Below are 27,533 nucleotides of genomic sequence, written 5' to 3'. Positions count from 1 at the left end.
TCCCACCAGCCAGGCCGTGTGCTAATATCAACCCACTCCTTCACCTCACCATGCCACCTGCCCTGTCTAAGGGGGTTGGGGGGGACTCATCGCTGTACTGAGCCATGAGGTTGGAGCTGGGGTGTAGCCCTGGCTTTCTATAGCTGTGCTGGCTTCAGAACTTCTGAGGTGCACACAGGTGTGATGACAGCCCCCACCATGGTCACAGGAAACATGCAGGTGCTTTCCCACCGGGGTCTATCACGTGCTTCACCCTCTGGTCTCCAACTGCGCTTTACAGAGCTCTCTGCTCTAGTGAGGTTCAAGTTCCAAACACAGAGCACCACCGTGATTTGTAATGAGCAGAAATGTGTTGCCTCTCTAGGTTGGGAGGTCCGGGTTTGAGGAGCTGCTGCTTCTGGGAGCCCAGTGCTCTCCTACCTTCTGAGAAAAGAGGGGACACAAGAATAAAAGGACAAACTTTCAAGAGTGAGCACATTGGTAGTTAGCACTAGTCCATCCAGGAGGACCTCACCACCTCCCTTAGTCCCCATCCCGTCCCCAACACTGCTGCACTTGGGAATGCTTCCCACACAGGTTTTTGAGAGGACACATTCTAGCCATAGCATCCCATGAAGATAGCTCCCTCAGAAGGACTTTCCAGCCCATTAGAATCCATCCTCACGAACCCCCTGCTGGCTTTGTTGAAGAAGACTTTTTTCCAGCAGAAGGTCATTGCTCCGTGATTTGCAGAGTTGTATTCCAAGGTCTCCCACCGCCACCAAGGGAAATTAAGATGAAATTCCTCAGTCGTCCAGGACACACACAAGTGGCTCTCCCTAGCGGGCCCCACCCTTACACAGCCCCTGCTTGGTGCAGCAGGTCTGGAAGGGTAGGCACTGTGTTCCCAGCACTGGGTCAGTGGCTCAGTATATAGTGTGGGAACCAGGGCTCTCTGCAGCTTTCCCCTAACTGAGATTGACCATCATAGTTCAATGGATGGTCAATGGTTCACCCTAAACATGGCCTTGGCAGGACCAGGAGAGGGCAATCCCAGCTACAACTCTGGCCCTGGACATCTCTTGACCACGCCAGAATTTAGCTACTCTGCCTAGAAGATTGCCAGGCAGGTGACTGCTTCTGGACGACGCTCTCTGTCCATTCCTCGCCTCTCAGCCTGTCTCTGTGTCACTTCTTGCCAGAAACATATGGCTCGCCTGCTGTTTCTTTTTTTCCTGCCTCCTCTTTGTCTCTACCATAACTTTCCATGCTGCACACTACAGACCACAGCAACTGTAGTCTGTGTCTGTGCAGAGCCAAAAAAAAAAAAAAAAAAAATTGTCAGGAGGGTTTTTTGGTTTTGTTTTGTTTTTAATTTTTATTACTTACTAGAGCTGGATTGTAGCTCAGGGGCAGAGTGCTTGGCTGGCATGCTCAAGGCTTTGGGTTCAAGTCCCAGCATCACAAAATTAAATAAATCGATGTATTAAATAGCTAAATATAGAAAAAAAAGTCACTTCTTAACTAAAAATAATTAAATGACTATACTCCGTTGTTCTTAAAATTAAAGAAATTAAAGACCACATGTTACATCTTCCTTTCATAAGACAATAATGTATGATGGGAACAGATGCAAAGACCACCCACAACCAAACATTAGGTAGAGCTCGGGTACCCCGTGAAAGTGGCAGAGGAAGGATGTTATTCTCTGTTCTTCTAGTCATTAGGGGAGATTATTTTTCCAAATCAACGTGGCGATCTGAATACTTAGTAGTATGGGTTCAGAGCACCACGCCTCAAAAGAAAGCCTTTGTGTTGACCGAATGGCAGCTCATCCAACCTGCCAGCTCTGCAGTTGGTCAGCACACCATTCCTCGGGCGGGGTGGGCCGATTGGCGGGGAGGGCTGATTGGCCTGACTTTGCCTGATTTGCTCTCAGTGAAAACCTCAGCAGCCTGACTGTGAGTTCTGGGTCACCATTCTCCACGCATTTTCAGTGTACTTCAGTTGAGAAGTGACTCAGTCAGAAACTTCCCACTGTTGATGTTTCATAGGAGGAGAGATTTGCAGAGCAAATCAGTTTCGTTCGGTCCCGTAAGTCTATAGAAAATATTTGCACATTCCCTTGGCACACTAGGAGAAAGACGTTTTCTCATTGTCGAAGGGAGTGGGGAAAGAGCTGCTTCCCCGAGGAGAGTCATCGCGAGAGCTCTCCCAGTGCGACAAGGCTCTGTGCTGTGGTCTGTAACCATTTAGGAAATCACCGCCTTGCCAGGTGTGAACTCTGGACAGACTTGCGTGGCACAGAAGTAGCATTTCATGAATCGGTAGTTTGCATTAGATTGTGGGAGGCTGTTTTTCATTAAGTGGAATAGATTCCATCAGAAGGCTGATGTCAGCCTGTGCTCCTGACTAAGCCTCTGTCCCTGTCGTTCCCTTGCCCCCTTGACGTAACAATAACTTGACCCCCAGATTTTGTGCTCTTAGATATGAGCATCCCCCTGTTTCCAAGCCAGCATACTGACATCCCTAATCCCACTTCCATCTAGAAAACCTGCGTGTGGCCAGGGAGGTGGGTGCCTGTGGAACTGTGTAGACTGAGGACTATGAAGGTATATGGTTTGCTTCCAGGCCCACACGTAGGATATAACTGCACTGCGGTCTAACTCTGTTGAGCCGCTTACTCTGGTAGATAAGGCCCCGGCCTGGTCAGATAATGATGTATCTTAGAGAGGGCTCGCTGATAAGTTACCGTTAGATTTAATCTGTTCCCTAACCCGTCCTGTGAATATCAATGCTAACAACAGTGTCTTGTGTTTTTTCCCCCCTTGTGTTTTCTTTTCTTTTCTTTTTCTTTTTTTTTTTTAAATCGATGTGCTTTTTTTTTTTTTCTATGTGAATAATTACATGTCTAGAAACAGCCATGGAGTGATTTTGCTGTTCTGAATGGGGGAAAGATTAATAGTGACATTTGGAAGGCAAGTATATTGTCAGATTTTAGATCATTTAATATTTTTTGTTCCTTTCTGCATGGCGGCTGTTGCTTCTTTTTCTTCTTTGTGAATGTCACACGTTCTGCAGGGGCCGAGTGGCAAGTCTTCCAGACCAGCCGCTCACACTCACGTCATCTATTTTTATTTACTTCTTTATTTACTGATGTCTCCCATTGTGAGTGGCTTCAAGCTGGTGTGCCCCAGGTCCCCTGTTCTCTTGTAAGAGCCGGAGCTTGTGAGCCACACCATCACCCAGCAGCCTTTGCATGCCATTTTCTGCCTAAGCTCGTTCACGCCCCACTCTCCGCCTCTTGCTGGGGACTTTCTCTCCCCTTTGGTATTTGAGGCTGGGTAATGGGCCTCTCCGCTGTACCTTAACAGAATCTGTTTCCCTCTAGGATTTGCACGCAGCCACAGTTAACCCAGACCCCAGTTTAAAAGAGTTTGAAGGAGCAACGCTACGCTATGCATCCTTGAAACTCAGGTAGGAGGGTATGCCCAAAGGGATGGCTTCTGCATCCAGTCTTTGCAACAGAATTCTAAGACCAGTTTTATGTTCTTCTTCCTAGAAACGCCCCTCATGGTGATGACGATGATTCTTGTAGTATCAACAGTGACCCAGAAGCCAAGGTTTGTAAGAAAGCAACCAGCTTGTATTCTCACAGCAGAGTAATGGCTTTGGCTAATTGTCCCACCCCCTTTTAAAGAAACCATCAGCCCTGAGCCAATTACTAAGTAACCATCAGTGTTGAGCTGTTACTAAGTAACAGCTTTCTAAGTAACAGCTTTCTCTCTTTGTTATTCGCTCTGACACTTTCTTTAAGAGAACCCCTCTTACAGTTTTGGTTCTGAGGTATTTGTGTAATCATCACTAGGACCTGCATCTTTTTGTTCAGTGTACTAAGTTGGGTTTGAAGTTTGATCCCTTCCCTGGACTAGCAAGGTGCAGTGCAAAACTCTCACCATGCTGGGCAGTGGGCAGCGGGCAGCGGGCAGCGGGCAGGGGCGGTAGCTCTCAGTCAGCTCAGAGAGGGAAAGGGGGTAACAGCCGAAGTATGCTGCGCTGCCCCGCCATGGGGTTCTGTGTGTTAAAGGATGAAAGGCACATTCTCGTTCTCATCCACATGGTTATTGCCATATCATCCACATTGATGACTATTAGGGGGAATGGGGCATGTCCTTAAGAGGGCTGAATCAGAAACTTGAAAAGACACCTGTAAACTTCAAAATATTCCTGTTCCACCCTCCATCCAGAAGGTTCCTCATGACGTAAAAACTCATTATGAGAAGAAAGGGGGGGCGGGCTCTTCGGTACCTTTATATTAGTCACATTGGCCTTTCTATTTCTTTCTCTCTCTTTTAAAAAATATTTATTTATTTCATGTATGTGAGTACACTGTAGCTGTCTTCAGACACACCAGAAGAGGGCATCAGATCCCATTACAGATGGTTGTGAGCCACCATGTGGTTTCTGGGAATTGAACAGAGGACCTCTGGAAGAGCAGTCAGTGCTCTTAACCGCTGAACCCCAGCCTTCCCATTTCTTATATAGCCTGTGTAACTACTTTTCTTATGTTTTGAGAAACAATCCATGCATTGTTGATGAGGCACCAGCCTTTTGAGGGGTGAGATCCTAGAGGCTTTCCTTCCAATGACCCGTTCCTCATACTGAGCTGTTTGGTCTGTCTCTCACGGTTTCCGTGGTGCAGATGAGGACACTGAGGACCAGGAAGGTATAAATGCCTCTTGAGTGTGAGCACGTAGAGTGACTACCAGAAAGTTCTCAAGCAGAAGTCTTTTAGGGGCCACCACCAAATTCTGTGATCAGCGTCCTCAGCCACATTCTGGGTAGATAACAGAGGAGTTTGTGTCTTGCCAGTGGTATAGCATTCTCCTTTAGAAGCACGGGGCACAATACATAGATATTATTCATTGCAAGTGAACTAGTGGAGCATTGGGATGGTGTGACCTTTGCTTGAAATAGTGCTGAACTCCAAGCTCTTGGAGTGGATTGGACACACACACACACACAGGAACAAGCACATACACTTGAAAAAAATATTTAACTCCATCTTATATAGTCTATAAGGAATGATTGATTATCCAAAAGATCACTATGAAAATGTCTCCCTGGGTCTGGAGAGGTGGCTCAGTGACTTACTGCTTTTCCAAAGGACCTGAGTTTGATTTCCAGTAGCTAACAAATGCCTATAACTCCAGTTGCCAGGGACCTGATGCTCTGACATCTATGGGCACACCTAAGCAAGAAGCAAATACTCTCTCACAGACATAAATTTAAGTTAAAAAATAATTTTACATATATAAAGCTTGCAAGCTAGGAAGATAAGAATAATTGGCCGGGTGGTGGAGATGCCTGCCTTTGATGTGGTGCACCCCTTCAATCCCAGCACTGGGGAAGCAGAGGTGGGTGTGGATCTCTGCATTCAAGGCCACCCTGGTCTACAAAGTGAGTTCCAGGATAGCCAGAGTCACACAGAGAAACCCTGTGTTGAAAAAAAAAAAATAAGCTAGACATCTTTGAAATCCCACTTATCTTCAATGAATCTTGAAGATCAGTTGCCCGCTGAACCCTGTACACAGAGATGGTAGCGTGCACACAAGCACACACATGGCCACACGTGCACAATCCCCCAAAAGGGCAGAGTATATTTATAACTCATAAACGGTTTTGAGCCTTCCTATTGTTTCAGACATTAAATATGTTTTATGATCGGTGGTGATCTGTGTGTGGGCTCATATGTAATTCTTACACCTATTATTTTGAAATCATTATGGGTTCACGGAAAAGATTCCCAGCTTCAGTCCCCACATGCCCTTCACACTGCTTCAGTTAATATTTTTTTTTTTTAAAGATTTATTTATTATATGTAAGTACACTGTAGCTGTCTTCAGACACTCCAGAAGAGGGCACCAGATCTCGTTACGGATGGTTGTGAGCCACCATGTGGTTGCTAGGAGTTGAACTCTGGACCTTCGAAAGAGCAGTCGGGTGCTCTTACCCACTGAGCCATCTCACCAGCCCCTTCAGTTAATATTAACATCTTTGTAATTATAGCACCCTTAAGCAGTCAGTCTCTCACTAATATCCTTCCTCTACCCTGACATCCAAGGGTTCTCTGTGCAGGTAAAGAGTGCTTTGGAAGTTATTTCATATATCCCTGTGAGTAGCTCTCAGGTTTGTCCGTGTTAGTTTCATCATTGCCACCCTTTGTTGCTGTTTAATTAGCAGCAGCATCCTCCAACCCTCATTTAGGCAGTGGGACCATCGGGCTTGTTCAAAACACTACAGAGCAGAGATGCAGCTTCCTCAAAAGGTATGACTGTTTTCCCTTTCCAATTACTGCTCTGGCAGAGGTTGCTAAAACCAGCATTGCCAGGTCAAAGGCCATCAGTCTAATGGCTCTGTCACTTACTGTGAAATGGCTTTCGATAAGCCTACGGTAACATACAGCCCTATATTACAGTCAGTAATATTATAGACCCCGTTTCTCACCCACATCCCAGGTCACCCCAGGCTTTGCCAGTTTTTTTATTTATTTGTCTTAGTTTTATAGCATTCGAACTATTACTTTCTAGTGTTACATTTCTCATCTCCCTTCAGCTCCCTGCCTCCCTCCCTTCCTGTGTTAGAGATTCAGCACACAGTCGCAAACATGCCAAGTGTGCACTCCGCTAGTGGGGCATTTCTTATGGAATGATTAAAGCTCTTAGGTAATCATTTCTTTCTGATATTCAGGTTTTCTTATACTGTCCCCTCTCTGTTCTTGGATATAATCCACAAAGCCACTTAGGTTTCATCCCTAGAGGTTTCTATACATGAAGAACTGTCTGCCATGATGCTCTTAAATAACTCTTTCCAATTATTTCTTTCTCTCTCCAGTGACTTTTATCAGAGAAGAAAGTGTTTTAAATACCCCTCCACACCTAGGCCTTTCACAGATAGTGACGGAATGACTCCTTGTACTTTGGTGGCCCGGTAGGAAGCCCTAACAGACCTCAATACGCAGCCTGCCCTGTGCCCGCCTGTTCTGCTTTCTTGCTGTGAAACCGGAGTTTAGTCCCTCCATGGTGCATTGCTCTCACCAAGTGCATTATCACCACCACAATAAAATCAAATTGGAGGAAAATATGTAATAAAAATATTAAAAATCAAAAAAAAAATCAAATTGGAGAAAAGTTAATGCTTTGAAAAATAACACGCCAATTCTTTCCCATCCTTTGTTGTTAACTGCTCAGGTTTCTGTAGAGGGGATTTTGTGCCACCTGCTGGAAAATATTGGGAATTATGCCTTTAGAGAAAATGGCTACATTTCCTTCAGAATCATTGAATTTAAATTTTAAGTGGCTTTAAAGATTTTTTTTTTTAAAGTGAGTTCTAGGGTTCTACAGTGAGTGGCAAAGACAGAATTTAATGTGGGTCTCCCGAGCCTCCAGCCACCAGATGCTACTATCTCTGTAGCTTATACCAAATCATTTTTTGTGGCATTTGTGAGGAGTAGCTTTGGGGGCATTGGTCTTTGAACTCAAAAGAAAGGACACATGATTGTGTTGTCGGAAGCATCCAATCCTTTGGGTCTCAGATTCCTCGTCTGTGAGATGAGCACGCCTCATATTAGAAACCCTGTCTGATTCTGAGGAGTTATAAGATTGCCTATGAAATGGAGCAGCCCTAATCCACAGCAACTAGAGATGAATTGGTTATGTCTAGAAAGGGATGCTATAGTCCTGGCTGCCCTTTCACGGGCCCTACACTCTGCTCATGGACTTGTCCCGCAAATGCATGAGTTCCTCACACTATAGATGAGAAAGCGATGCTTAGAATAGCTCGAATGGCCCATCTCATCTCACAGTGTGCTCATCTGGTAGCTGGTGGAAATAAGAAGTCTTCAACCCTGTGCACATGACTCCCAAACCTTAGCGGCGGGTCAGACCCTCTTGTTCCAAGCCACTGTTTCCCCAGGCTTAAGGTCGCTTTGGCTGTCTATCTAGATGGGGTTAAGGTAGCAGAGTTGCCAAGGGCGGGTGTGAGTTCTGGAACTGGGAGCTCATTGCCTATAGATGGATTCTTCTGGACTCCTGTGGCCCAGTGCTTTGTGGCATGCTGGCCTTGGCAAGGTTGGTATGATCGTCACACTGCTGAGGACAAAGGCTCACACTGATGAGTCCAGGAGCCACACAGATGCAGATGCAACAGGCCTACAGAGAACACTGAGTAGGTGACACTGTTGGGTTTGAAACTTATATCAAAATAAGACATGATTTTGTGGTGTCTTCTGCAGGGACAACAGCATAGTCCGTCACTGCAGTACTTCCCATTGCTTATGTCCGTTGGCAGTTAGTGCCTGGTCTGCTCAGCCATTTTCTTATCCAGGCACTGGATCTTATGAGGGCTTTTCTTGTTCTGTTCTTGCTACACCCTGCCCCACATGGAGAAAGGAAGGAAGGAGTGAGGCTAGTCGGGGCTGGGTATGCTTGACAGCAGAACTCTCCAACAAACGGGATAGCAGCGCGAGGTTCTAATATTCCTCTTGAGATTTATTTATCAGAGCCTTCCCTTGGTTCCTATTAGCATAAATTTCCATGAAGTAATTCTATTAGCTAGCACTTCACTAGATTAACCCTAAGAGATAAACAGGAAATCGCAGGGAGTGTCTTCTCTCATTCAGATCTGTTTCTGATCTGCAGCAAATCCACTTCCATGCCTTCGCATTTCTGTGGGATGTTTTAGCTGCGTGTAGTAGTCCGTGCCATTGAAGACGACTTTGTTTTCTTCAGAAATTCTGAACTATGAGAAACTCTTGGGTTTGATTTGCATGGTTGATTCATTCTCTGGGTGGGGGAGAAAAAGAAAGAAAGAAAACATTTGTAAAATGATTAATGCCAGGGGAGCAAACATACTTAGCAGTCAGTGTGATGGTTAAGACATAGACTCTGGCTGGACCTGGCCCAAGCAAGATTTGCTGCTTCTTATTTGCTGTGTGGCTTTGGGATCTTGTCCTCTGTGTTACATAATAAACTGCTCCAGAACTTGGTAACTGGAAACAGTTTCATTTTCCTCACTACTTGGAGTTTGGGAGTTTGTGCAGAATTCAGCCACACAGCAGTGCAGTTCCTCTGTGATCCACTAGTAGGCAGCAGGACCTGGAAGATCTGCATCTAGAGCAGCCCTTCCCCGGACTCATCCTCCAGGGCCCACTCTGTGTTGCTTGGGCTTTTAGCAGTCGAGTTCACTGGGCAGGAAAGACAGGAAGCCAAAGCTACCAGGTGAGAGCAGGCTTTTCTTGGAAATGGTACCACCATCTTCTATTAGTCAAAACAGAACGCGACTAATTCAAGAGGTAGAGAAATGGACTCTTGAGAGCTGAGCAAGGTCACACAGTACAGGAAGTGTATGCTGGAAAGCTTTATTGCAGCCAGTTCTGAGAGAGAGAGAGACCATCCCCGGCATCAGCCATTCAAAGAGAATGCCCTTTGTCAAGGGGAGTGCGTATCTGCGTGACTCAGTCAAGAAGCCAGGCCCTGAACCACCAGCAAATGTGCCAAGTCCTGGGATAAAGCCACTGAGGCATGGCTTCAGGGTGGGAATTCATGGAGGTAATAGTAAGATCTTTTCTCGTCCCTAGGAAGGAAGAGTCCAGTGTTCTGCTTGGGTGTAGTTGGCCACAGAATACCAAGGCACAAAGCCTGACTGTCCAGCCTAACCCTGCATGGTCTGGTCCACCTCCCCCACCCTCACTCCCAACTCCCCCAGCCCACAGCAGTGCTGACGTGTGCATCATTGGCTAGAACTTATTCCCCTCTCAGCCCAGGGGACAGAGTTTTGTATTTCTAAAGCTGTTTCCTCGCCTTTATTTGCCAACATGGCTGAGCATAATACTGAAGTCCTGGCAGAAGCCCAGCTTCTTTCCCCCCAGTTAATTTCTGGTCACTTGTCCAAGTGAGTCACCGGGGAACCGGCTGCTGTGAGCAAGTCTCTGAATTTTAAAGGATGCTGCTGGGACAAGAGATGTCATTATCAACAATTAGTGGCTGGGCCTGGTGGCAGATGCCCTGAATAAGGCTAACTAAAAGACAGGCAAGTCTTTCCCTCTTCCCTGAAGGAGCTCTGTAGGAGTCAGAGTGAGTCATAGCTGTTAACAGTGCATGGGTGGCTATGCAGAGAGTGGACCAGCAGGTGCTCGAACCTGGCCTCATAGGATTCTGGGAAGGAACTTTGGGTGATGGACACTCTGAGACATTCACAGCCTGCTTAGATACAAAAGTAATTCACTCGTCCAGCAGGGCTGGGCTCTTCAGGGAGGGTCTCCAGAATGCAGATGTCTTTCCATAGCTCCCCACAAAAGATGCAACATGTCTCCAGCTTTGTTCTCTCAGGCTGGTTGCCAGGTAACGGTGTTTTAGTCGTAATGAAGACATTTCTTGTTTATTTGCAGTTAATAAATTGATGGTTCTTTTATAGGACAAGGGGAATGAGTCCATTGCCAGGCTGTTTCTACCTAAGCCATTTCTCCTTCTCTACAGCCCCACACTCCTATTTAAAAGGTCCTGAGTCTGAGGCCCTTCAGCCCAGCCGTGAAGAACAGGGCCTCAACTCTCCCTCTGCCTCCAGCTCAGAAGTCTGTAAGGAGATCATATCGGCAGCTGGCTGGCTTCTATAATTTCCACCTCTGTACTGGCACCAGGAGTGAGGGCTTTCAGCTATTGTCTGCAGCAGCTGGCCACTGGGCATTTGCTTATTCAATGGCAAGTGTGTATACGTTGGCATGTGACCTGTCAGGCTCAGGAGGAAAGCCTGGTGCTATGTAAGAAGCCATAATGGCATCATTTCTCAGTGACTGGGTTAGGGATTCGATCTGAGGTGTCCCCGACAGGCCCATGTTTTTCTCCATTTGTGGGAGAGTGTGGAATGAGCTAAGTATGACCGCTGTTACCACCGTCCATGATGGTAGGCTGAGGGGGTCTTTGGGAGGCGAAGCCCGCCTGGTGGACGTAGGTCAGGACCTGCCTGTGATGGTTGCAGCCTAGTCCTCGGTTCCCACCCTGTTCTTTCTGCTTCCTGTTGGCCCTGTGAGGAGTGCCTGCCACATGCTCTCTCAGCCATATACTCCCTCCCCCAAGCACTGAAGTCTCTGAACCCACAGGCCAAAATAAACTTCTTAAGTTATTTGTGTTAGGTACGGTGGTCACAGCAGGCCAAAAGTAGCTGCTATAGACAGTTACCATGCAGCTGGAATTAACCAAGAGATCTGTTCACAAAACTCAAACACTGATATTTCAGTTGACTTTAAGAGACCCTTAGGTCCGTTATTCTCAGCCTGTGGGTCACCTAACACCACCAGGGGGAAAAAAAAACAAAAAACTAAAAATAGATATTTACATTACGATTCAGAACAGTAGCAAAATTATAGTTATAGAATAGCAACAAAAATAACTTTATGGTTGGGGTCACCACAACCTGAGGAACTGTATTAAAGGGTGGCAGCATCAGGAAGGTTGAGAACCACTGCCTTAGATGAAAGACTTCTTTATTAAAAACATGGCCGGCCATTGAGCCAACAGATTCCTAAACAGATCTCAAGGTAAACCTTGCTTCACCTCCCCACTGCTCTTGGCACAGCCATGAGTCTCGCCTGCTTTGCTTTCCCATAAGCCCAAGAGGTGCATTCTCTCAGTTACAGCCACAGGGACCCAGGCAGTCTGGTTGCTGAGCCATAGCACATCCGCTGTCCTTTCTCTTACACAAGTGCAGGCTTGTCCTTAAAGCGCTTGCTTGGTTTACTCCTCTGATTCTCTCGGGGATTGTAGTGGTGGGTGTTCTACACTGTAGGCCCAAGTTCCCTTGTGTACATAAGTCAGTCTTAGAGATTCAGAGGAAGCCAGGTGGAATGGTACACACCTACAATCCCCTTAAACGCTAGAGCAGAGGCAGGATTGCCGCATACGTAGTCTATATAGAAAATTCTAGGCAAACTAGGACTATATGGTGATATTCTGTTGCCAGAGGGTGGGGATGGGTTTATGTGTGTGTGGCTGTCTTACTCAAGAAGACAGCAAGAGGGGCAGGGGAAATACAGGCAGGATTTCTATACTGTCTAAGAGAAAGGAAGGTGAAGTAGGAGCTGGAATATCTAAGTTCTAGCCCCCGTCTGATTGGCTTACGGCACTCTGTGTGACTACGAGCAAGATGTTTAACTTCTTGAGCCTTCTCCAGCTTTCTCATCTATAAGATGAAGTGACACTGATCTTAACCTGGAGATGTCACAGCATTAGCATGGAGACCGATAGGCTATGTCTAGAAACAACATAAAATAGTACTATCTCCTGAGTCCTTCCTAGAAAATAGGCAGTTGTAACAGTTCCCAACAGTTTTGCCATTTGTGTCTGTTAGCTGTCTGAGCTATTATGAGGATAAAGTCCCCTGGAGGTATTGTGAGGCTGAGTCTAGTGCTGTGGCTGGCCAGTCTCTGCCATCTCTAAGGTGTCACAAACACAAAGTCTCTGAGCCTGAGCTGATGGTTTAAGCAGTTAGAATTTTACCATGTGACTTAAGAATACAGGAAACAGCATGGATGGGAGGGAGACGTGGTTTACACTGGCTTTAGTGAAAACGGAGGAAGGACTTGGTATACACCAGTTGCACACCAAGTTCTAATCCTCCACACAGTCAGGAGTCTGTGGTGATGGGTAAAGAATCTCCTGCATGTTAATGGTCCTGGCTGTCTGCTGGTGTGATGCAGCAAGCCTTCGAGCAGTGTTTGGCTGGCTACATTTACAGTGTCTGCGTGTGAGAGAGTGTTCACTTTCCATAGAGTAGATTACCCTCCCCTCCCCGTCCCTTACGTTGAAGCTCACTCCTTAAAACATCATCAATCCAGAGTCTCTGAGTGGTGCAGCAGGCGTGGGGAAGAGATGCCCACATTCAAAACACAGACACTCATTTTCTGGGGCCTCCTATTCAAAGCTGAGCTGAGCCTCCAAAGGTCTGGTGGGGAAGATTTTGGTCTTAACACAGTGGCTTTAGACTGGGGGGTTGAAATTGGGATTGTTGTTGATTTGTTATTTTGGGGTGCTGGGGATCGCCTTTGGTCATTCTGGGTAAATGCTTTACCACTGAACTCTATATTGGCTTTAAAAAAAAAAATCAAAGTTCTTCATAAATACCAATACTGTGAATGGTCCTAATATCGCCCGGCTGTGCACTCCTGGCTTTACAGTCTTCCTCGGCATTGACAATGATCCAGGGTGACAAGAACTGCCCAAGATGAGGGATTGTGGTCAACTCTGGCCTGCCACCATCAACAACATTAAAACACGCTTTCTGCTGACGAAACAGGCTGTGATAAATAATGAAGCACTTAGAAGACATTTTCCCCCAAGCTTTGGTTTGTTTTTGTAACTTTATAAAATGTCAACCTTAAAGGCAGACCAACATGGAGGCTGAGGCATTTAGCTGGCACATGAGCACGTTTGTGCATCATGCACAAAGGCCACCCTACTCCTCTGAACTTCATAATGAACCTCTCTCTCTTTGAAAGGCACACGTGTGCACACATGTTCATGTAGAATCAGCACTGTGTTTGTGTGCATGTGTGTGTGCATGCGTGTGTGTGCGCTCATGCACATATGTGGCCAGCGTTTTAGGTCTGTCTGTCTGTCTGTCTGTCTGTTCATTTTTCTGAGCATAGCCAGTGCTTTGGAACTATCCTTAGCTGGAGAGACAGTAGATGAAACGAGTCTTTGGCCACTTAAGTAGACCTGTGTAAAGGTAACTCAGCTAACTCTAGGCATATTGCCCTGTTCATATGTTGGTTGGTGGTTTAGTCCCAGGGAACTTTGGGGGTACTGGTTGATTCATATTGTTGTTCCTCCTATGGAGCTGCAAACCCCTTCAACTCCTTGGGTCCTTTCTCTAACTCCTCCCTTGGATACCTGTAGCCTCTTTTATCACTTGTATATATCCTATCTTCCTCTCCTTGGAGCAGATAGTCTCCACAAAGTGATTTGGGAATTGAGGTAGGTCAGCAGGCCATGGTGGTATACGCCTATAACTCAGCAGTTTGGAGGCAGAGGCAGGGGGATTGCAAGTCTCAGGCTAGCCTGGGTGGTACAACAAGACCCTGCAGATAGGGGAGGGGAGAGGGAAGGAAGGAAAAAAGGAGAAGGGAAGAAGGAGGGGCTACTGAGATAGCCATAGCAATGAGCTCTGAGAGATGAAAACCTAGATTCAGATACTGACCCGTTGCCACCATTGGTACAGGGAAGTCCCCTGGGAGAGCTAAGCTGCCATCCTGGTTTTATGCCACACCCGTAGTCCTTCCCTCCTATCTGGGTTGTGGTTGTGGTGGTTGTTGTTGCAGAGTTCGGCATTTCTGCTGCTCAGATTCTCCCTGTAATCCCAACCCCACTTACTTGAGACCCCATGGAGGTGGCCAGCCTGGTTGTCATTTTCTCCACACTCATTCAAACGCCATAAGGTACCCGTGTCACACTCCCCTGGGGAGGTTTATCCTACCCATCTCCACTCCCCTTACAGGATTTATGTCATCTCATTTTTCCTGATGCTTTTTCTCTGGACACTTCTCATTGGAAGAAAAAATGAGCAGCTATCAATTCCTGGCTACGTCAGTTAACGAAGTGCTGTGGAGACCCTGTCCTCCACTGACGTGCGGGGTGGCTGTAAATGATAGCAAGAGAATTAGTGAGAATAGGGAGATGCCGCCACTCACCTATCTGAATAGGCTATGAGACCTTGGCCAGGTCCTTTGTCTTGATGGGCCCCGTTGATCAAGCAAAGAGTATACAAGGGTCTTGAGTTTAGCGCTGAAAACAAGGTTATGAGGATTAGCTGAGGTTAACTCAGTGTAGACTCCAAGAATGGGAGCTACTGAGTGAATGCTGGATAATGGTTCAGAGAACTGGAGAGATGGGTCAGAGAAGGCCGCCAGTGGATAGATCCACCCTAGGCCCACTCAGCAGGCAGAATTACCATATCCAACATGGTAGTAACAAGTTATAGCCAATACTACATAGTAGACGCTACTCTAACACACAAGCTCTACAAATGTCAGCAGCATGGCCTGACGCAGGGATGTGGTGCTACATAGCCTGTGCGCTATGTAAACTAATAAAGAGTTCACCTTTAAAAAAAAAAAGCACAACTCTTGATTGTGTTAATTATGCGTATGCTTGGGAAGATGTAGTTGGTGTGGGTACCAGCCAGAGGACAGCACGAGTTGGCTCTTCTGTAGCATGGATCAAGCTCCCTCGTCTTCGTAGGCATGGGACGGGACTGAGGCTGGAATCATCTTGGTGAGAGGTTGGTGCTGACAAGGATGCCTTTCAGGGCAGCCTTCCACCCCTCACTGCCCTGCCGTGCCCGTCACTCACAAAGCAGATGCCCACGCTTCTTAGTGGCAGCCCTGGCAGCGCTCTCGGGACTCTGGTTTACTCGGCTGTGAAATGAGACGGTCAGGTTCCGGGATCCCCAGAGCCCCGTGTTCAAGGCTCCATGCTGTGGTTAAATGGTTTTTCTGAGTGAGTGGAGAGTAGCTCGCTTGGAGTCAGCTTTGAGGACTAAATGGCTCGTAAGTGCACCTTGGGGCTGGGAATAGCCGTGCTTTTAATTGAGGTCTTTATAGGTCTTCACATGCTCTGAACTCGCTGAGTTCATTTCAGACACTTGGTTAAAAAGTTGCAGATGTTTAATTGTTTTAATGAGTGGCACAACAAAACCTTTCTTGAAGAGCAATAATAAAAATTAAAATGAGTCTTGGGACTGGCACTAATTATGGCTAAAAGTTACCGAGTGCCAGGAATTGCTGTAAGTCCGGCCTCCTATGCGTGAGCTCACTTGACCTTCACGGCAGTCAGGCTGTGTACTAAGGGGCTGGGCACTCTGCACTTCAGACCCCTTTCATGTCCTTTATCCACCACTTGAAGGAGGGAGGGGTCAACCAGGAAACTCAGAGGTTCAGGGTAAGCCAATTAAATGAAAGGAGTAGCTATGGAGGAAAGCAAAGTGCTGCGGGAGAGAGCTGCGAGTGCCCAGAGGGTCTGTAGCTTTCAGAAATCAGGGGCCTTGTGGAATGGGAACATTGAACAGTGTGAGTCAAAGATAGAGAGACACAAAATCACCATGCCTGGTGGATGAGGGGTCTGCCTAGAGCGAGTGAGTGCCCAGAGCAGATGGGGCTAGGGCAAGAGACTCGAGGGGCATTTTACAGCTAGAAACAGACAGACAGATTCTTGAACCCAAACCCTTCTCTTTCTTCCCTTCAAAACAGTCCTATCAGGTGAGGAGAATAGGCTTCACTAAGTCAGGTGACGTGCTGAAGATCACTGTTCACAGCAACACCTGGGCAAGAGCCTAGGCTACACGGCTCCTAGCCTTGTAGACTGCCTTTCCCCTACACCTGCACTCGTGGGTATCCAGAAAGCATGAGCCCCCCGCCCCCATGTTCCCACATGCTTTCCCGGTGACCTGACGGTTCTCATCCTCCAAGAACTGGTTCTCAACACTGAATTAGTGAGTGTGGAAGCCTTGCGAGTGGAGCAGGCCCATTTGGTCACATTTGCATTGAGATCAATAGACAGCCTTGTTTTATGAGTTTCACCATATTAGCATGCTTTATCGACTCACTAATGTTGAACACGTCACTATCAGCATTGACCCCTTATCTGAACGACATGTCTAGCACATGTTTTTCCTTCATTAGGTCTTCTTGGACTTAGGAGCATTTGACTATTGTTGTGCCTGTTGTGCCTTGTATGCAAATATATGTATACATCCATATATATACACATTATATGCAGATATACATGTGTGTGCACATATGTGTACAGGTGTGTGTGTGTGTGAGTGTGTGTGTGTGTGTGTGTGTGTGTATGCTCGCACACTCGCAGATGCAGGCCAAGGCTTAACGTCAGGTATTTTCCTCAGTGTCTCTCCCCTTGGTTTTTTGAGACACAGTCTCTTGTTAATGAAACTCATCAATAAGGCTAGGCTGGATGAACAGTGCACAGGCAGGGAGCTGCTTCCCAAACACTAGCATTAGAGATGTTCACCACCACACCTAAGCGCTTAGCTGGGTCCTGAGACTTACACATAGACGCTGTTGATGGAGCCATCACCTCAAACCTTTGAGGGCTTCCATAGGGAGATCACAAGCAAGAGGTCAAGGCACTGGGTGGACCAAGAGAGGACACTTGTTTAAAGTATAAGAGCTGGGCCCAGAAGGCCAAGCTTCACTCTGCTGCACTTCAACTGAGGACATACGGACCATGCAGGGCTTGTAAGTGAGTTAGCAAGTTGAAAACAGGGTCTGTGCCCTACCAAGTAGTGAAGGCTTCTTCACTTGAGCTGCTCAAAGGAGAGACTTTATTCAAGACACCCCCCCCCCGGGAAGCGGGGGTGCCATTTGTGGTGGAATCACGCACCAGAGCACATTCAGGGTAGAAGATGAAAGAGTTTCTGAATTGCCTCAGACACTTCCTAGAGAGCATGTAAAACATTAGCTAAAATAATAATAATAATAGTCTTGCTTGTAGTGTTGCATTTTTTTTTTTCTGTATTGCAAATACACTTGCTGTTTGAAGTGAACTATGCAGTGTCCCTGTCTTCCCAGGGTACCCTAGGTCTGGCCAGGCCACGCATTCCCAGGCTGGGAGATGAGGGTGGAGACAGCCTCTCTCTCTTGATTCCAGGCCCTCTCTGTTCCTTTCCTCTGGCTCAGCGTCTCCTCTAGAGCTCACGTGGCCACCCTGCTTTCCCTGGCAAAATAAAACATTCCACTTCACGTGCTGGGCTCTGACACACGTTGTGGCTTTGCTCTGTGCTTACTCAGTGAATAGCCTCTTCAGCTCTGCAGCCAAAACATAATCTGTAGTGTAAATCAACCAAGAACTTGCCTCTCTGTCTTTTACAAGACTCCATCGGGGACAAAACTGAGATACGCTCACGCTTACGGGGGGAGGAATAGTTTCCCGGGCGCGCAGGGACCTGCTGCACATCTGCAGGAACAAAAGCAGGCTTCTGGGAGGCGAGCGTCTGGGCTTCCTCTTACACAGGCTTCTCCTGCCACTGTGAGGAAGGAGGGGGAGCTCTGACCGTCATTGCCACCACCTTGGCTTAGGCTGACACTCAAGCATCTCCAGCAGCAGATGCAGGCAGCCGCCCTTTTGTGAGACTTTCCGTGGTCGGTTTTACAACGTGACTTTTGATGATGCTTCATGGGACCTTGGAGCTGCCCTCTGGGCCTTGAGAAGTAGTGGGGTGGGGGTGGGAAGAGGTCTGACTGGGACTCTGTCTAAGGAGGCTTGACAAGTAGATCTGTCTAGTCTAAATCAGATGGGCAGGTGTTGGGTTTAAGAAGTCTCTCTGGGGTCAAGGGTATAGCTTAGCATTCATGAGACCATAGTCCCTACTGAAAATTAAAAAAAAAGTCTCACACCTCCATATCCCTTTCTGTCTTAGAGCCATAGTGATGATGTACATTCTTTTCAATTTTGAACAGTTAAACAAAGTACTGTTGAGTTCTAGACTTGGCCCATATGCTTGGGTGGGCAGGAATTGTTTAAATTGTCCTCTCCCAAAGCTTGTTCAGTGGCCACTGGTGAGTGGAGCCTTGCAGCATGAGCATCCCAGTCAGTATTGACCATGAGAGGTTGAGGAAGTGTCATTAGAACAGTGAGTGTTGCCGGGTGTGGTGGTGCACGCCTTTAATCCCAGCACTCGGGAGGCAGAGGCAGGCAGATTTCTGAGTTCGAGGCCAGCCTGGTCTACAAAGTGAGTTCTAGGACAGCCAGGGCTATATAGAGAAACCCTGCCTTGAAAAAACAAACAAACAAACAAACAAAAAACAGAACAGTGAGTGTCCATTTCCCATCGAGGAAATTAGACCTATGCAGTGCTTGGGACTCAGTCCCAAGACTGGGTTCTGGATACCCAGTGTGTAGACCAGGAATCCACTAGATGCTCACTTAAAGGACTCCAGATACAGGGAGACCTCAGGATGCCCCTCTGCCATAATATCTCAGGGCCCTTCCCTATGAGTTCCAATTTCCAGACCTGTTTGTAGAGCCCACCAGCTATTGCAGAGGGCGTGTCTAAAGTAGTGATTCTCAGCCTGTGAGTCGAGACCCCCTTGGTGGATTTCTAATGAAGTAGCAACAAAAATAATTTTATGGCTGGGGTGGGTGGGTCACCACAACATGAGGAACTGTATTAAAGGGTCACAGTGTTAGGAGGGTTGGGAACCACTGTCCTAAAGAGTCAGATAAGGATGCTGTTGGGAACCGAGCAGTGACTGCCCACGGGAAGAGCCACCCTTCTGATCTACATATGAGCACTTGGAATTGAACATCATCACACTTAACCCCGACCACAGGCTATGTTAGTGGCCGAATGAGTCCTTTTAGATGACCTCCATGCCAGCTGGTGTGGCTCATTCCGTCGGTCATTTGAAGCTAGTGCTCATCAAAGCTAGCACACTGAGCACGCCCCTCAATCGCCTGCAGTGCTTTGTATGTTTGGCACGAGTCTTCAGACTCTTAGTGTTCCCCAGAACCAAAGTCCTGCTGTTGTCTCTGTCGGTATAGGGAACAAGGCAGCTCAGTAACTGTTCCCATGTCACTGGGGAATTAAGTAGAGAGTGCTAGGGATTATATCTGAGGTCGTGGCTTCAGAGTTGACCCAGTGAACCTTGCTGCTCTTCCATCCTAAAGGTGGTACTAGGCCTCTGCTTAGAGATGCACCAGTTTAATCCTCCATAGCACCTGCAGGAGCAGTGGCTTCCCTCCGGCGATGCAAGCGAGGAGATGAAGGGCAGTGAGCACAATGAGGGTACAGGCAGCAAGTAGCGGTCCCCGACCCCCAGCTAGGTCTACTCATTCTTGCCGTGATATTTCCATGTGCCTTAGATGAAGCTGCAGGTCCCTTGTTCAGTTTCATGGTGGTGGTTTTCTTGTCCTGTGAGGTCCCAGATCGTGGCACTACACACCCCGTGAGAGATGAAGCTCAGGCTGCTTGCTTACTGTGTCACTTTAGACAGTTCAGCCATTTGCTCTGTACCTCCACCTTTCATTCCGAAAACAAGAAATGCAGCGCCTGAGCTGGTGGTATGAGAACATATTTTGCTGAATGCTATAATCTTGGACTGTGATCTGTAAGTGGCACAGAATAAGCCCCTAATAAACTATCTCTGCCAATAAGATGATGGACTTTGTAATATACCTACAAGCTTGTGCTTACACACACACACACACATACACACACACACACAGAGTCTATTCCATGAACATTTTTGAAACATTACACTCCATATCTATAAGCATACCTCTGTTCAAATTTTCTATTAATCAATAGGGCTCAATGCCAGGCTGGTTCCTAGACAGGCGGTGACTAGTACAATTAAGTATGCTTATACCACATCACACCCCAGAGGCCTGTCTCTGGCACCAGGGGAGAATCTCCCAACATCCTGCCTGGTAAAATGCCAGCACAGGCACCTCTGCATGCACCTCTGCTGCTCAGCTTACTATGAGCGGCCGATCAGAAACCAGAGTGGACTTGCAACAGAGGGCAAACTTTCTCCTCAGCCCGTGCTTGCATTGAACCAGGGTGGCACTTGCATTTCCCTGTGTAAATTAGCACGTTGGCATTCTGGCACATTCTTTTAAGTTTCTATGACTTGTTTCTGACGGGATGGTTCAACCCACTCAGCGGCTCAGCAGCAGCCGCCACAGGCTAGACCTTCTGATGGTGTAGAGGCAGAGTTGGTCCACACTAGGAAGCACCTTCCCAATCGTGCCATAGATAGTTGTGGGTGAGCAGGCAGGCTCGAGGGTGGAGACTGGAGATATCTCCATTGTGTGTCACCCCTTACCAAGTGGCACGGTACAAATGCTTCATGACCATGACCTTCGTAGATGGGCCAGGCAAATATGAGTAGAGCACAAACTTTCACAATAGGACTGTCTTGCTCTGGGAAGCAGGAAGAGTCCCAGAGGGCCCCTGAGTGGTGGTTTCTGCCTGAATGCCCATCACGTTGTTGACAGTCTGTGGGGGCAGTAGAAGCAGCTGATACATTTGCTGAGGCCAGTGCTGAATGTGTTCTGGGGCCTCCCTGGCCAAGGTCACTGCCATAGTGAATGAATAATTCACCAGGCCGATGACTTTTTCCCTTCAAGAGGGAAACTGGGTCAAACTCCACTCAAGGGAGCCCCCAGACACCTGTCCCCACAGGACCCACAATGTCCCGGAGTTGGAAAGCATTTCGCTGTTTCCAAACAGTCACAAAGCCTGATTTCGTTTAGGAGCATGACCGTGGTGACAGTGGTGTGCATTCATTCCTGCCTGGAGTAACCGCTGTTGGCTAATGACATCCCAACAATAGAGGCCACATCCCACCAGGGTATTTGAACTTGAACTGCCAGCACCTTTTCAGTGTTGTGGAGGTTGTGTTGCGTTAAGGCCCTTTGTTTACTGGACAATCAAAAGATCTGGCCCAGAATAGAAACCGGAGCTGCTGCAGTCTCTCAGTAATGGTATGAAGAAGAGCAAAGCAAAGCGCTGGCTGGTTTTATTGTATTGTTTGAGACAGGGAGACAAGGAGTCACTGTGTAGTTCAGGCTGATCTTGGTCTTGTAATCCTCCTGGGTCAAGTGCTGGGATTACAGGTGTACACCACCACAACCAGACAGAGCACAGCCATACACCACCACAACCAGACAGAGCACAACCATACACCACCACAACCAGACAGAGGGTGATTCTGTTCTACCCCATCCTCCACGTTCTTAACTCTTGAGAAAGCATCACAAAACAGAGGAGATCAAATAGAACAAATATACTGTAGATGGGCATCGTTCTGGCCCTCTTTGAGCTGGATAGATCTTTTAAAAGTCCTTCATATTCATATGTATATACTCCTTTCCCACCTGACTCCAGCCTTAGGAATTGACGTCTCTAGAGGGCTGATCTCTGTGACTAGGTCAGGAGCCGGGATAACCATACAGCCGGAATCCAGCAATACAGACTTGAATCTCAGGGCCCTGTCCTGTGGGCATCCACTGGCCATCCCTGAAGCTCTGCCAACTCCTTGAGCCTCATCTTTCTCTCCTGTTAAAGCCTTCTCCACTTTGCATGTTCCTCCTTTCTGCCAAGCACCTGCATAGGAGAAGGAGGGTTTTAATTCCTCTGTCAGCTCAGCCTGCCCCTTGTGTGGGGCTATTGCTGAGGTGTGAAACACAGTCTCAAGGGGGCTTGTATGGAACACTGATCCTGTATTCAACTCTGGGCTCTTGGACTCCCCTCACTGGCACCTCTAGCTAGGCCCCCCACAGGTCATGTGGCTCGTTCTTAGTGTCTACTTCCTATGTCATTTCCTCTGTGTACTAAGTTCCTAGCCTCTTTTTCAGCAAAGCCACTTAACTGTTTTCCTAGATACCAACTAGTGACTTTTTTTGTTTTCCCTGTATGGTAGTTTGTTGTTGTTGTTTTGGTTTGGTTTGGTTTTGGTGGTGGTGGCTGTGTTTTTTTATGTTTGTTTGTTATTTGTTTGGTTTAGAGTTTTTATTTTTGTTTTTTAAGCAGCATCTCACTATGTAGCTCTGGCTGTCCTAGAACTCACTATGTAGACCAAACTAGTCTCAGATTCACAGAGAATCATCTGCCCCAGCCTGCTGAGCACAGGGATCAAAGGTGTGCACCACCAACCCAGGCATCCCTCGAGTGTTTTGAGACAGGCCTTGAACCCCAGATCCTCCTGCCTCCGCCTCTCGAGTGCTGTGATGTATGTAAACTCCCTACCCCCATCCCTCAGTGCGTGTACTTTAGTTGGTATCTTGATCAGTGGGTACTTTCACCAGACTTGCTTGGAACCCTTTTAAGGACTTGATCTACCCATAGCCTTTGAAAAAAGTGGTGCACGGATCACAGAATTTGGATGTCAAAAGACTTGGAACTTCCTGAAATCCACCTATGGGACTTGTCTAGAGCCAGGAGGCCTTCTGCAGAGGACAGGACATGCCACCCTCCTCCTATATCACCCCTCCTTCCCCACTGCAGTGTGACCTTAAGAATGGATCATCTCTATGTAGGGAAACAAAACAAGAATCAGCACAGCTGGATGATAGGGAGTGTTCCCTGGCGCTGACACACTCGACCTGACACACTTGACCTGGAGCGAACACTGGCTTCCTTCCTCAGCCATTCTCCCTGGTCCCCAAGCCGCTGTGCTCACTGCTCCAATCCCCGTGCAGTTGTTATAGTGACTGTTTTGTCCACAGTGATGAAGTTGCACGCCCTTTGCTACACAGCCCATATGTGTGTGCACATGTAGGATATTTTTATGTGTATGAGTGTTTTGCTTGCATGTGTGCCTATGTGCTACGTGTGTGTGTGTGTGTGTGTGTGTGTGTGTGTGTGTGTTGCCCACAAAGGTCAGAAAGGGGTGTTGGACTCCTTGGAACTAGAGCTACGCATCTTTGCAGACCACTAAGAGGTTGCTAGGAATCAAACCTGGGCCCTCTGCAATAGCAACAGATGTTCACTGTTGAGCCATCTCTTTGGCCCTCATTTGCAGATTTTTTGAAGCAGTGTACAGTGGAGTGTTTGGTTTGAGTGTACATTGAGATATCCCTCTTTTTTAGCATGCAGTAAGCATAAAAAAATAATGCTTATAATTGAGGGACTCCACAGTCTTATGCGCTCAACTCAGCACCACACTGTTTAGGACACTGTGACTCACTCTGAGTCACAAACCTTCTATGGGCTCCCAACCAGTGCAGCTTGTGCCGTTGTGTGCCCTCATCTCAAGGTGCCATGGGATAGCTTCCCACTGGGGGTCTCCTCTTTAGAAGCCTCAAGAGAGTGGGGGCTGAACTCACTCCCCTGTTTAGGTCTCCAGGAGCTAATTAGTGCTCAGTGGAAGTCATTTACTCAGTAACTAAGCTAAAATGACCATTCCTAAAAATGAGCCTCTTGGGATTGAGTTGGTAACATTTAACCTTGTAACTTTTTAACTTGTCTGTGTGAGTCTCTAAGATCTATTTTGGTACCAGAGTCATTTAACCCCAGCAGTTAGAGGACTCGATATGTTGTAGCCAACATGGTACTTTTTGCACATTAGCTACCGTCTTGGGGAGGGGGGGCTCTGTGGTGTTTCATCAACATTCCCTAATCAGAGGAAGAAAGAAGACAAGGACCTGGAACCTAGCTGGGTGAAGAAGAAATGATAAAGTCTGGAGAGATAGCGTCTTTTGGACCCTAAAGACGAGGGGAAACTGAGCATCGGATGAGTCCCCACAGGATGCCGGACAGGATGCCACCCGCTTTGTGTCTTTGGAGTCTCCTGGCAGCTCCCTGAGCTCATGTGTTACAATTTTTCCAGCAAACTTAGAGTTGCAGAGGCTGAGCACCTGCCGATTCGACTCCAGAAACTAAGAGCCTGGACTGCGGCATAATGAAGCCAGGCTTAGAGCTGTTCCTTACCGCCACCCAGACCTTCGGAAGGGGTGCTCCCTGGGTACATATTTCTCCCAAGATGGGACTCAGAATTAACTTACACGGGGCTGAGAGACAGCTCAGTCAGAAAAGTGCTTGTATGAGAAACTCAGTCCAAACTGCAGCACCCAGGTGAAAAGCTGGATATGGTGGCAGCGTGGGACCTGGTGGCAGTGCAGGGCACGGTGACAGTGCATACGTTCATTCCCAGCACTGAGGAAGCAGACACAGTGGGTCTCAGGAGCTCACTGGCTGCCTAGTGCCATCAGTGATCCCCATTCCAGCAGAGAGATGCCGCCTCACAAAACAGAGTGGATGGTTCCTGCGGACTAGCCTGAGGTTGACTTCTGGCCTTCACACGTGCAGGACTGCGTGTTCACACATGCTCACACACTGAAAAAAAAAAAGGCTAAGATCAGGAACAGCAAGTGGCAGCCCCGGGGTTTGAACCAGGCATTTACGCTGAGAACCCAAAGAGCAATGTAACTCTGGATAGAGAACAGAGCTGCCCCTTCACAGCTGATGCTCTCAGCCCCTCAGCTCCAGATCAGCAACATCTGGGGAGCTGCTGGTAATGCAGATTCCTGAGCCCTGCCCCAAAACTGCCCCAGTAGAGACTCTGGGGAAAGGCTCTCTTTTCTGTGCCCCAATACACACACACACACACACACACACACACACACACACACACACACACACGACATATGCTCGTACTTCTCTGTCCACATGCTAATATCCATTCAGTTAGGGAAATGCTTAAAACGCAATAGTAGGAAAGAATGTTTATTGACAATAATGACCGTAATTAAACATTCACTGGTTCTTGCTGTGAACAGACCATCGGCTTAGTCAGTCGCTTTAGCACTATAAAGTGGGAAATGTTTTGGCTCCCATATGAAGAAACTGACACCTGAAGTAAGTGGCTTACCACAGCGGCTCCCTGCAGCCTGCGGAGTCAGGGCTGGAACCCAGACCCTCCGCCACTGCTTACTGCCCCCTTCGTCAGGAGATACGAGGACTGAGCAGCCACTGAAATGTTCATATTGGTATTTTTTATATTCAATATGTTTTTTAAATTTTTTTAAAAGGCAAGTGATTTGGATAGATATTTTATTTGTATTAATTTGGGATTTTTGTTTGTTTTGTTGTTGTTGTTTTCTTGAGACAGTTTTTCTGTGTAGAACTTAGAACTCGCCCTAGAACTTGCTCTGTAGACCAGGCTGTCCTCAAACTCAGTGAACTGCCTGCCTCTGCTTTCCAAACGCTGGGATTAAAGGCATGTGCCACCACTGCTGGCTTGAATAAATAGTTTCAACTCTTCCCCCTTATCCAAATTAAGCCAATCTTGGTAGGTCAGGTAACACAGTGACTGCATTAAAGCTTCCTGGCCACATGGGGGCAGCACCGTGCAGTGCTGGTGCTCTTTGCTCCTCTTCAGAAAGGACCAGGCTGAAGCCGTGTATGGGGCAGTGCAGTAGTCCCTCCATACCATCTTGCTTTGACTTCGTGGAATGGTAGTGAAGCTTTTCAGATCAGAAACTAAAGAACTGCGTAACTGTGCAAGGCAGTGATTTTTTAAATAAATTCATGATGATGATATAGTTTGGGCGCTTTTGTTTCTTTATTGATGTGACAAAAGTAATATTCAGAATGTGCTGTGGTAAGTTAGGTAATTATATTTTTTTAAGCCAAGAAAAATACCTTGGTTTGTTTGTTTGTTTTTACTGAGTTTGTTTAGGTTGAAACCCATGAGTTCTTGCACTCAAGGAACAGAAGATGACAGTGTCCTTTTATCTTCCTGATTCCTAATTATTAAGAGCCATGCCTTTATACCCTCAAAAGTGGCGGGTTCAACAGTAAATACATATTTATCTTGGTCAAAACCCTAGTGAATTTAGCCTCCGATCTGAACGCTGAGGACTGGACAGGGTCCCTGGGATATACTCAGAAAGGAGTGGTCTTTAGGGTAGGCAGGAGCTGGGGACCAGCCATCCTGATTTAGTGAGCTCTAGATTCTGTGAGTGATTCTGTTTCAGAAAACAAGGTGGTGAAAGAGGGAGGAAGACACCCAACGTTGCCCTCTGGCCTGTGCACACATACACCTGTACTTACATAAGAGTAGTACCCAAAAGCCAAAAAATCCCAGGCCATGTACTATCTGTCTGTGTTCATTAGCATGGGTGCTCATGCATGCGCACACGCACACACACAAGAATGTATAAATAAATAAAGTGGGCGCGCAGTGTAAGTCAATATCATTCAAGCCTAAAGTCAGTTCTTTTACAGACAGGCAGGAGGGAAGTGTCTAGCTCTAAAGGGCAAGGCCAGAGGGTAGGTTGTGACAGTGACGTTACTAACGAGGGCCTGTGCTGGGAACCAGAGGGAGATGTGTTTGAACGTCCCCGGCTCCCTGGAGACATGGTGGGTTGGGGCTGCTTGTGAACTCCCACACAGGTAGTAGGTCTTAATAAAACAGGATGTTTGGTGATGTGTGCCTGGGTGTTTCTGGCTAGCCAACCAGAGAAAGAGAGTTTGGTTTGGGGGCTGAGAAAGCAGAGCTGGAAGAGGGAGAGGCCAGCCAGCAGACAAGTGTTTTCCCTTCCCTGAAGCCTCCCTGCAGCGCACGCACACATGCAGAACAACTGTGAGGGGCTGTGCCCCAGCTGTCCCCCAGAAGACAGGCAGCTGAGGAGCTTTTACAGTCTCAGGACTGCCATTCCTTGCAGATTTATTTGTAACAGACGCTGCTCATGCACACGCTGACTGCATAATAGCAAGCAGGCAGTACCCAGCCTTGCCCTCCAGGCTAAGAGCATCTGTGAGTGGTATGCATGAAGGGTTGCTTCTGTGTTTAGCCTTCTGTTGCGTTTCCCACCCCCTCCTCCAGGAAGTGTGATTAGCAACTCAGGCAAGGGACTCTGGTCATGATGCTGGTATGGAAAAGGTTAGACCTGACTTGATGTTGGTCATGTTCGGATAGATTGTCATGAGTCTTCCTTGCACTTTCAAATTTGCATTTAGAAACTTGACAACTTCTC

At 47.3% G+C, this 27,533-nt stretch overlaps 1 protein-coding gene across 14 annotated transcripts in view; it reads left to right on the top strand.

Moving 5' to 3' along the window:
• Nucleotides 1–27,533, top strand: part of Apbb2 (amyloid beta precursor protein binding family B member 2) — a 326,762-nt gene that overhangs the window by 230,311 nt on the left and 68,918 nt on the right. For 10 of the 14 annotated variants that reach the window (XM_029477232.1, XM_029477231.1, XM_029477229.1 and 7 more), the window contains 3 exons: nucleotides 2,895–2,957; nucleotides 3,371–3,456; nucleotides 3,542–3,602. In XM_029477232.1, the coding sequence (XP_029333092.1) occupies nucleotides 2,895–2,957; nucleotides 3,371–3,456; nucleotides 3,542–3,602 (210 nt within the window). The remainder of the gene's footprint in view (nucleotides 1–2,894; nucleotides 2,958–3,370; nucleotides 3,457–3,541; nucleotides 3,603–27,533) is intronic. The other 4 variants (XM_021162015.2, XM_029477234.1, XM_021162014.2 and 1 more) reach the window with 1 other exon arrangement.

The sequence above is a fragment of the Mus caroli genome, chromosome 5 (genome assembly GCF_900094665.2).
Source record: "Mus caroli chromosome 5, CAROLI_EIJ_v1.1, whole genome shotgun sequence".
Classification (NCBI taxonomy): Eukaryota; Metazoa; Chordata; class Mammalia; order Rodentia; family Muridae; genus Mus; species Mus caroli.
Note: the sequence above shows the minus strand (reverse complement) of the source record. Positions and strands in the feature narration are given on the sequence as shown.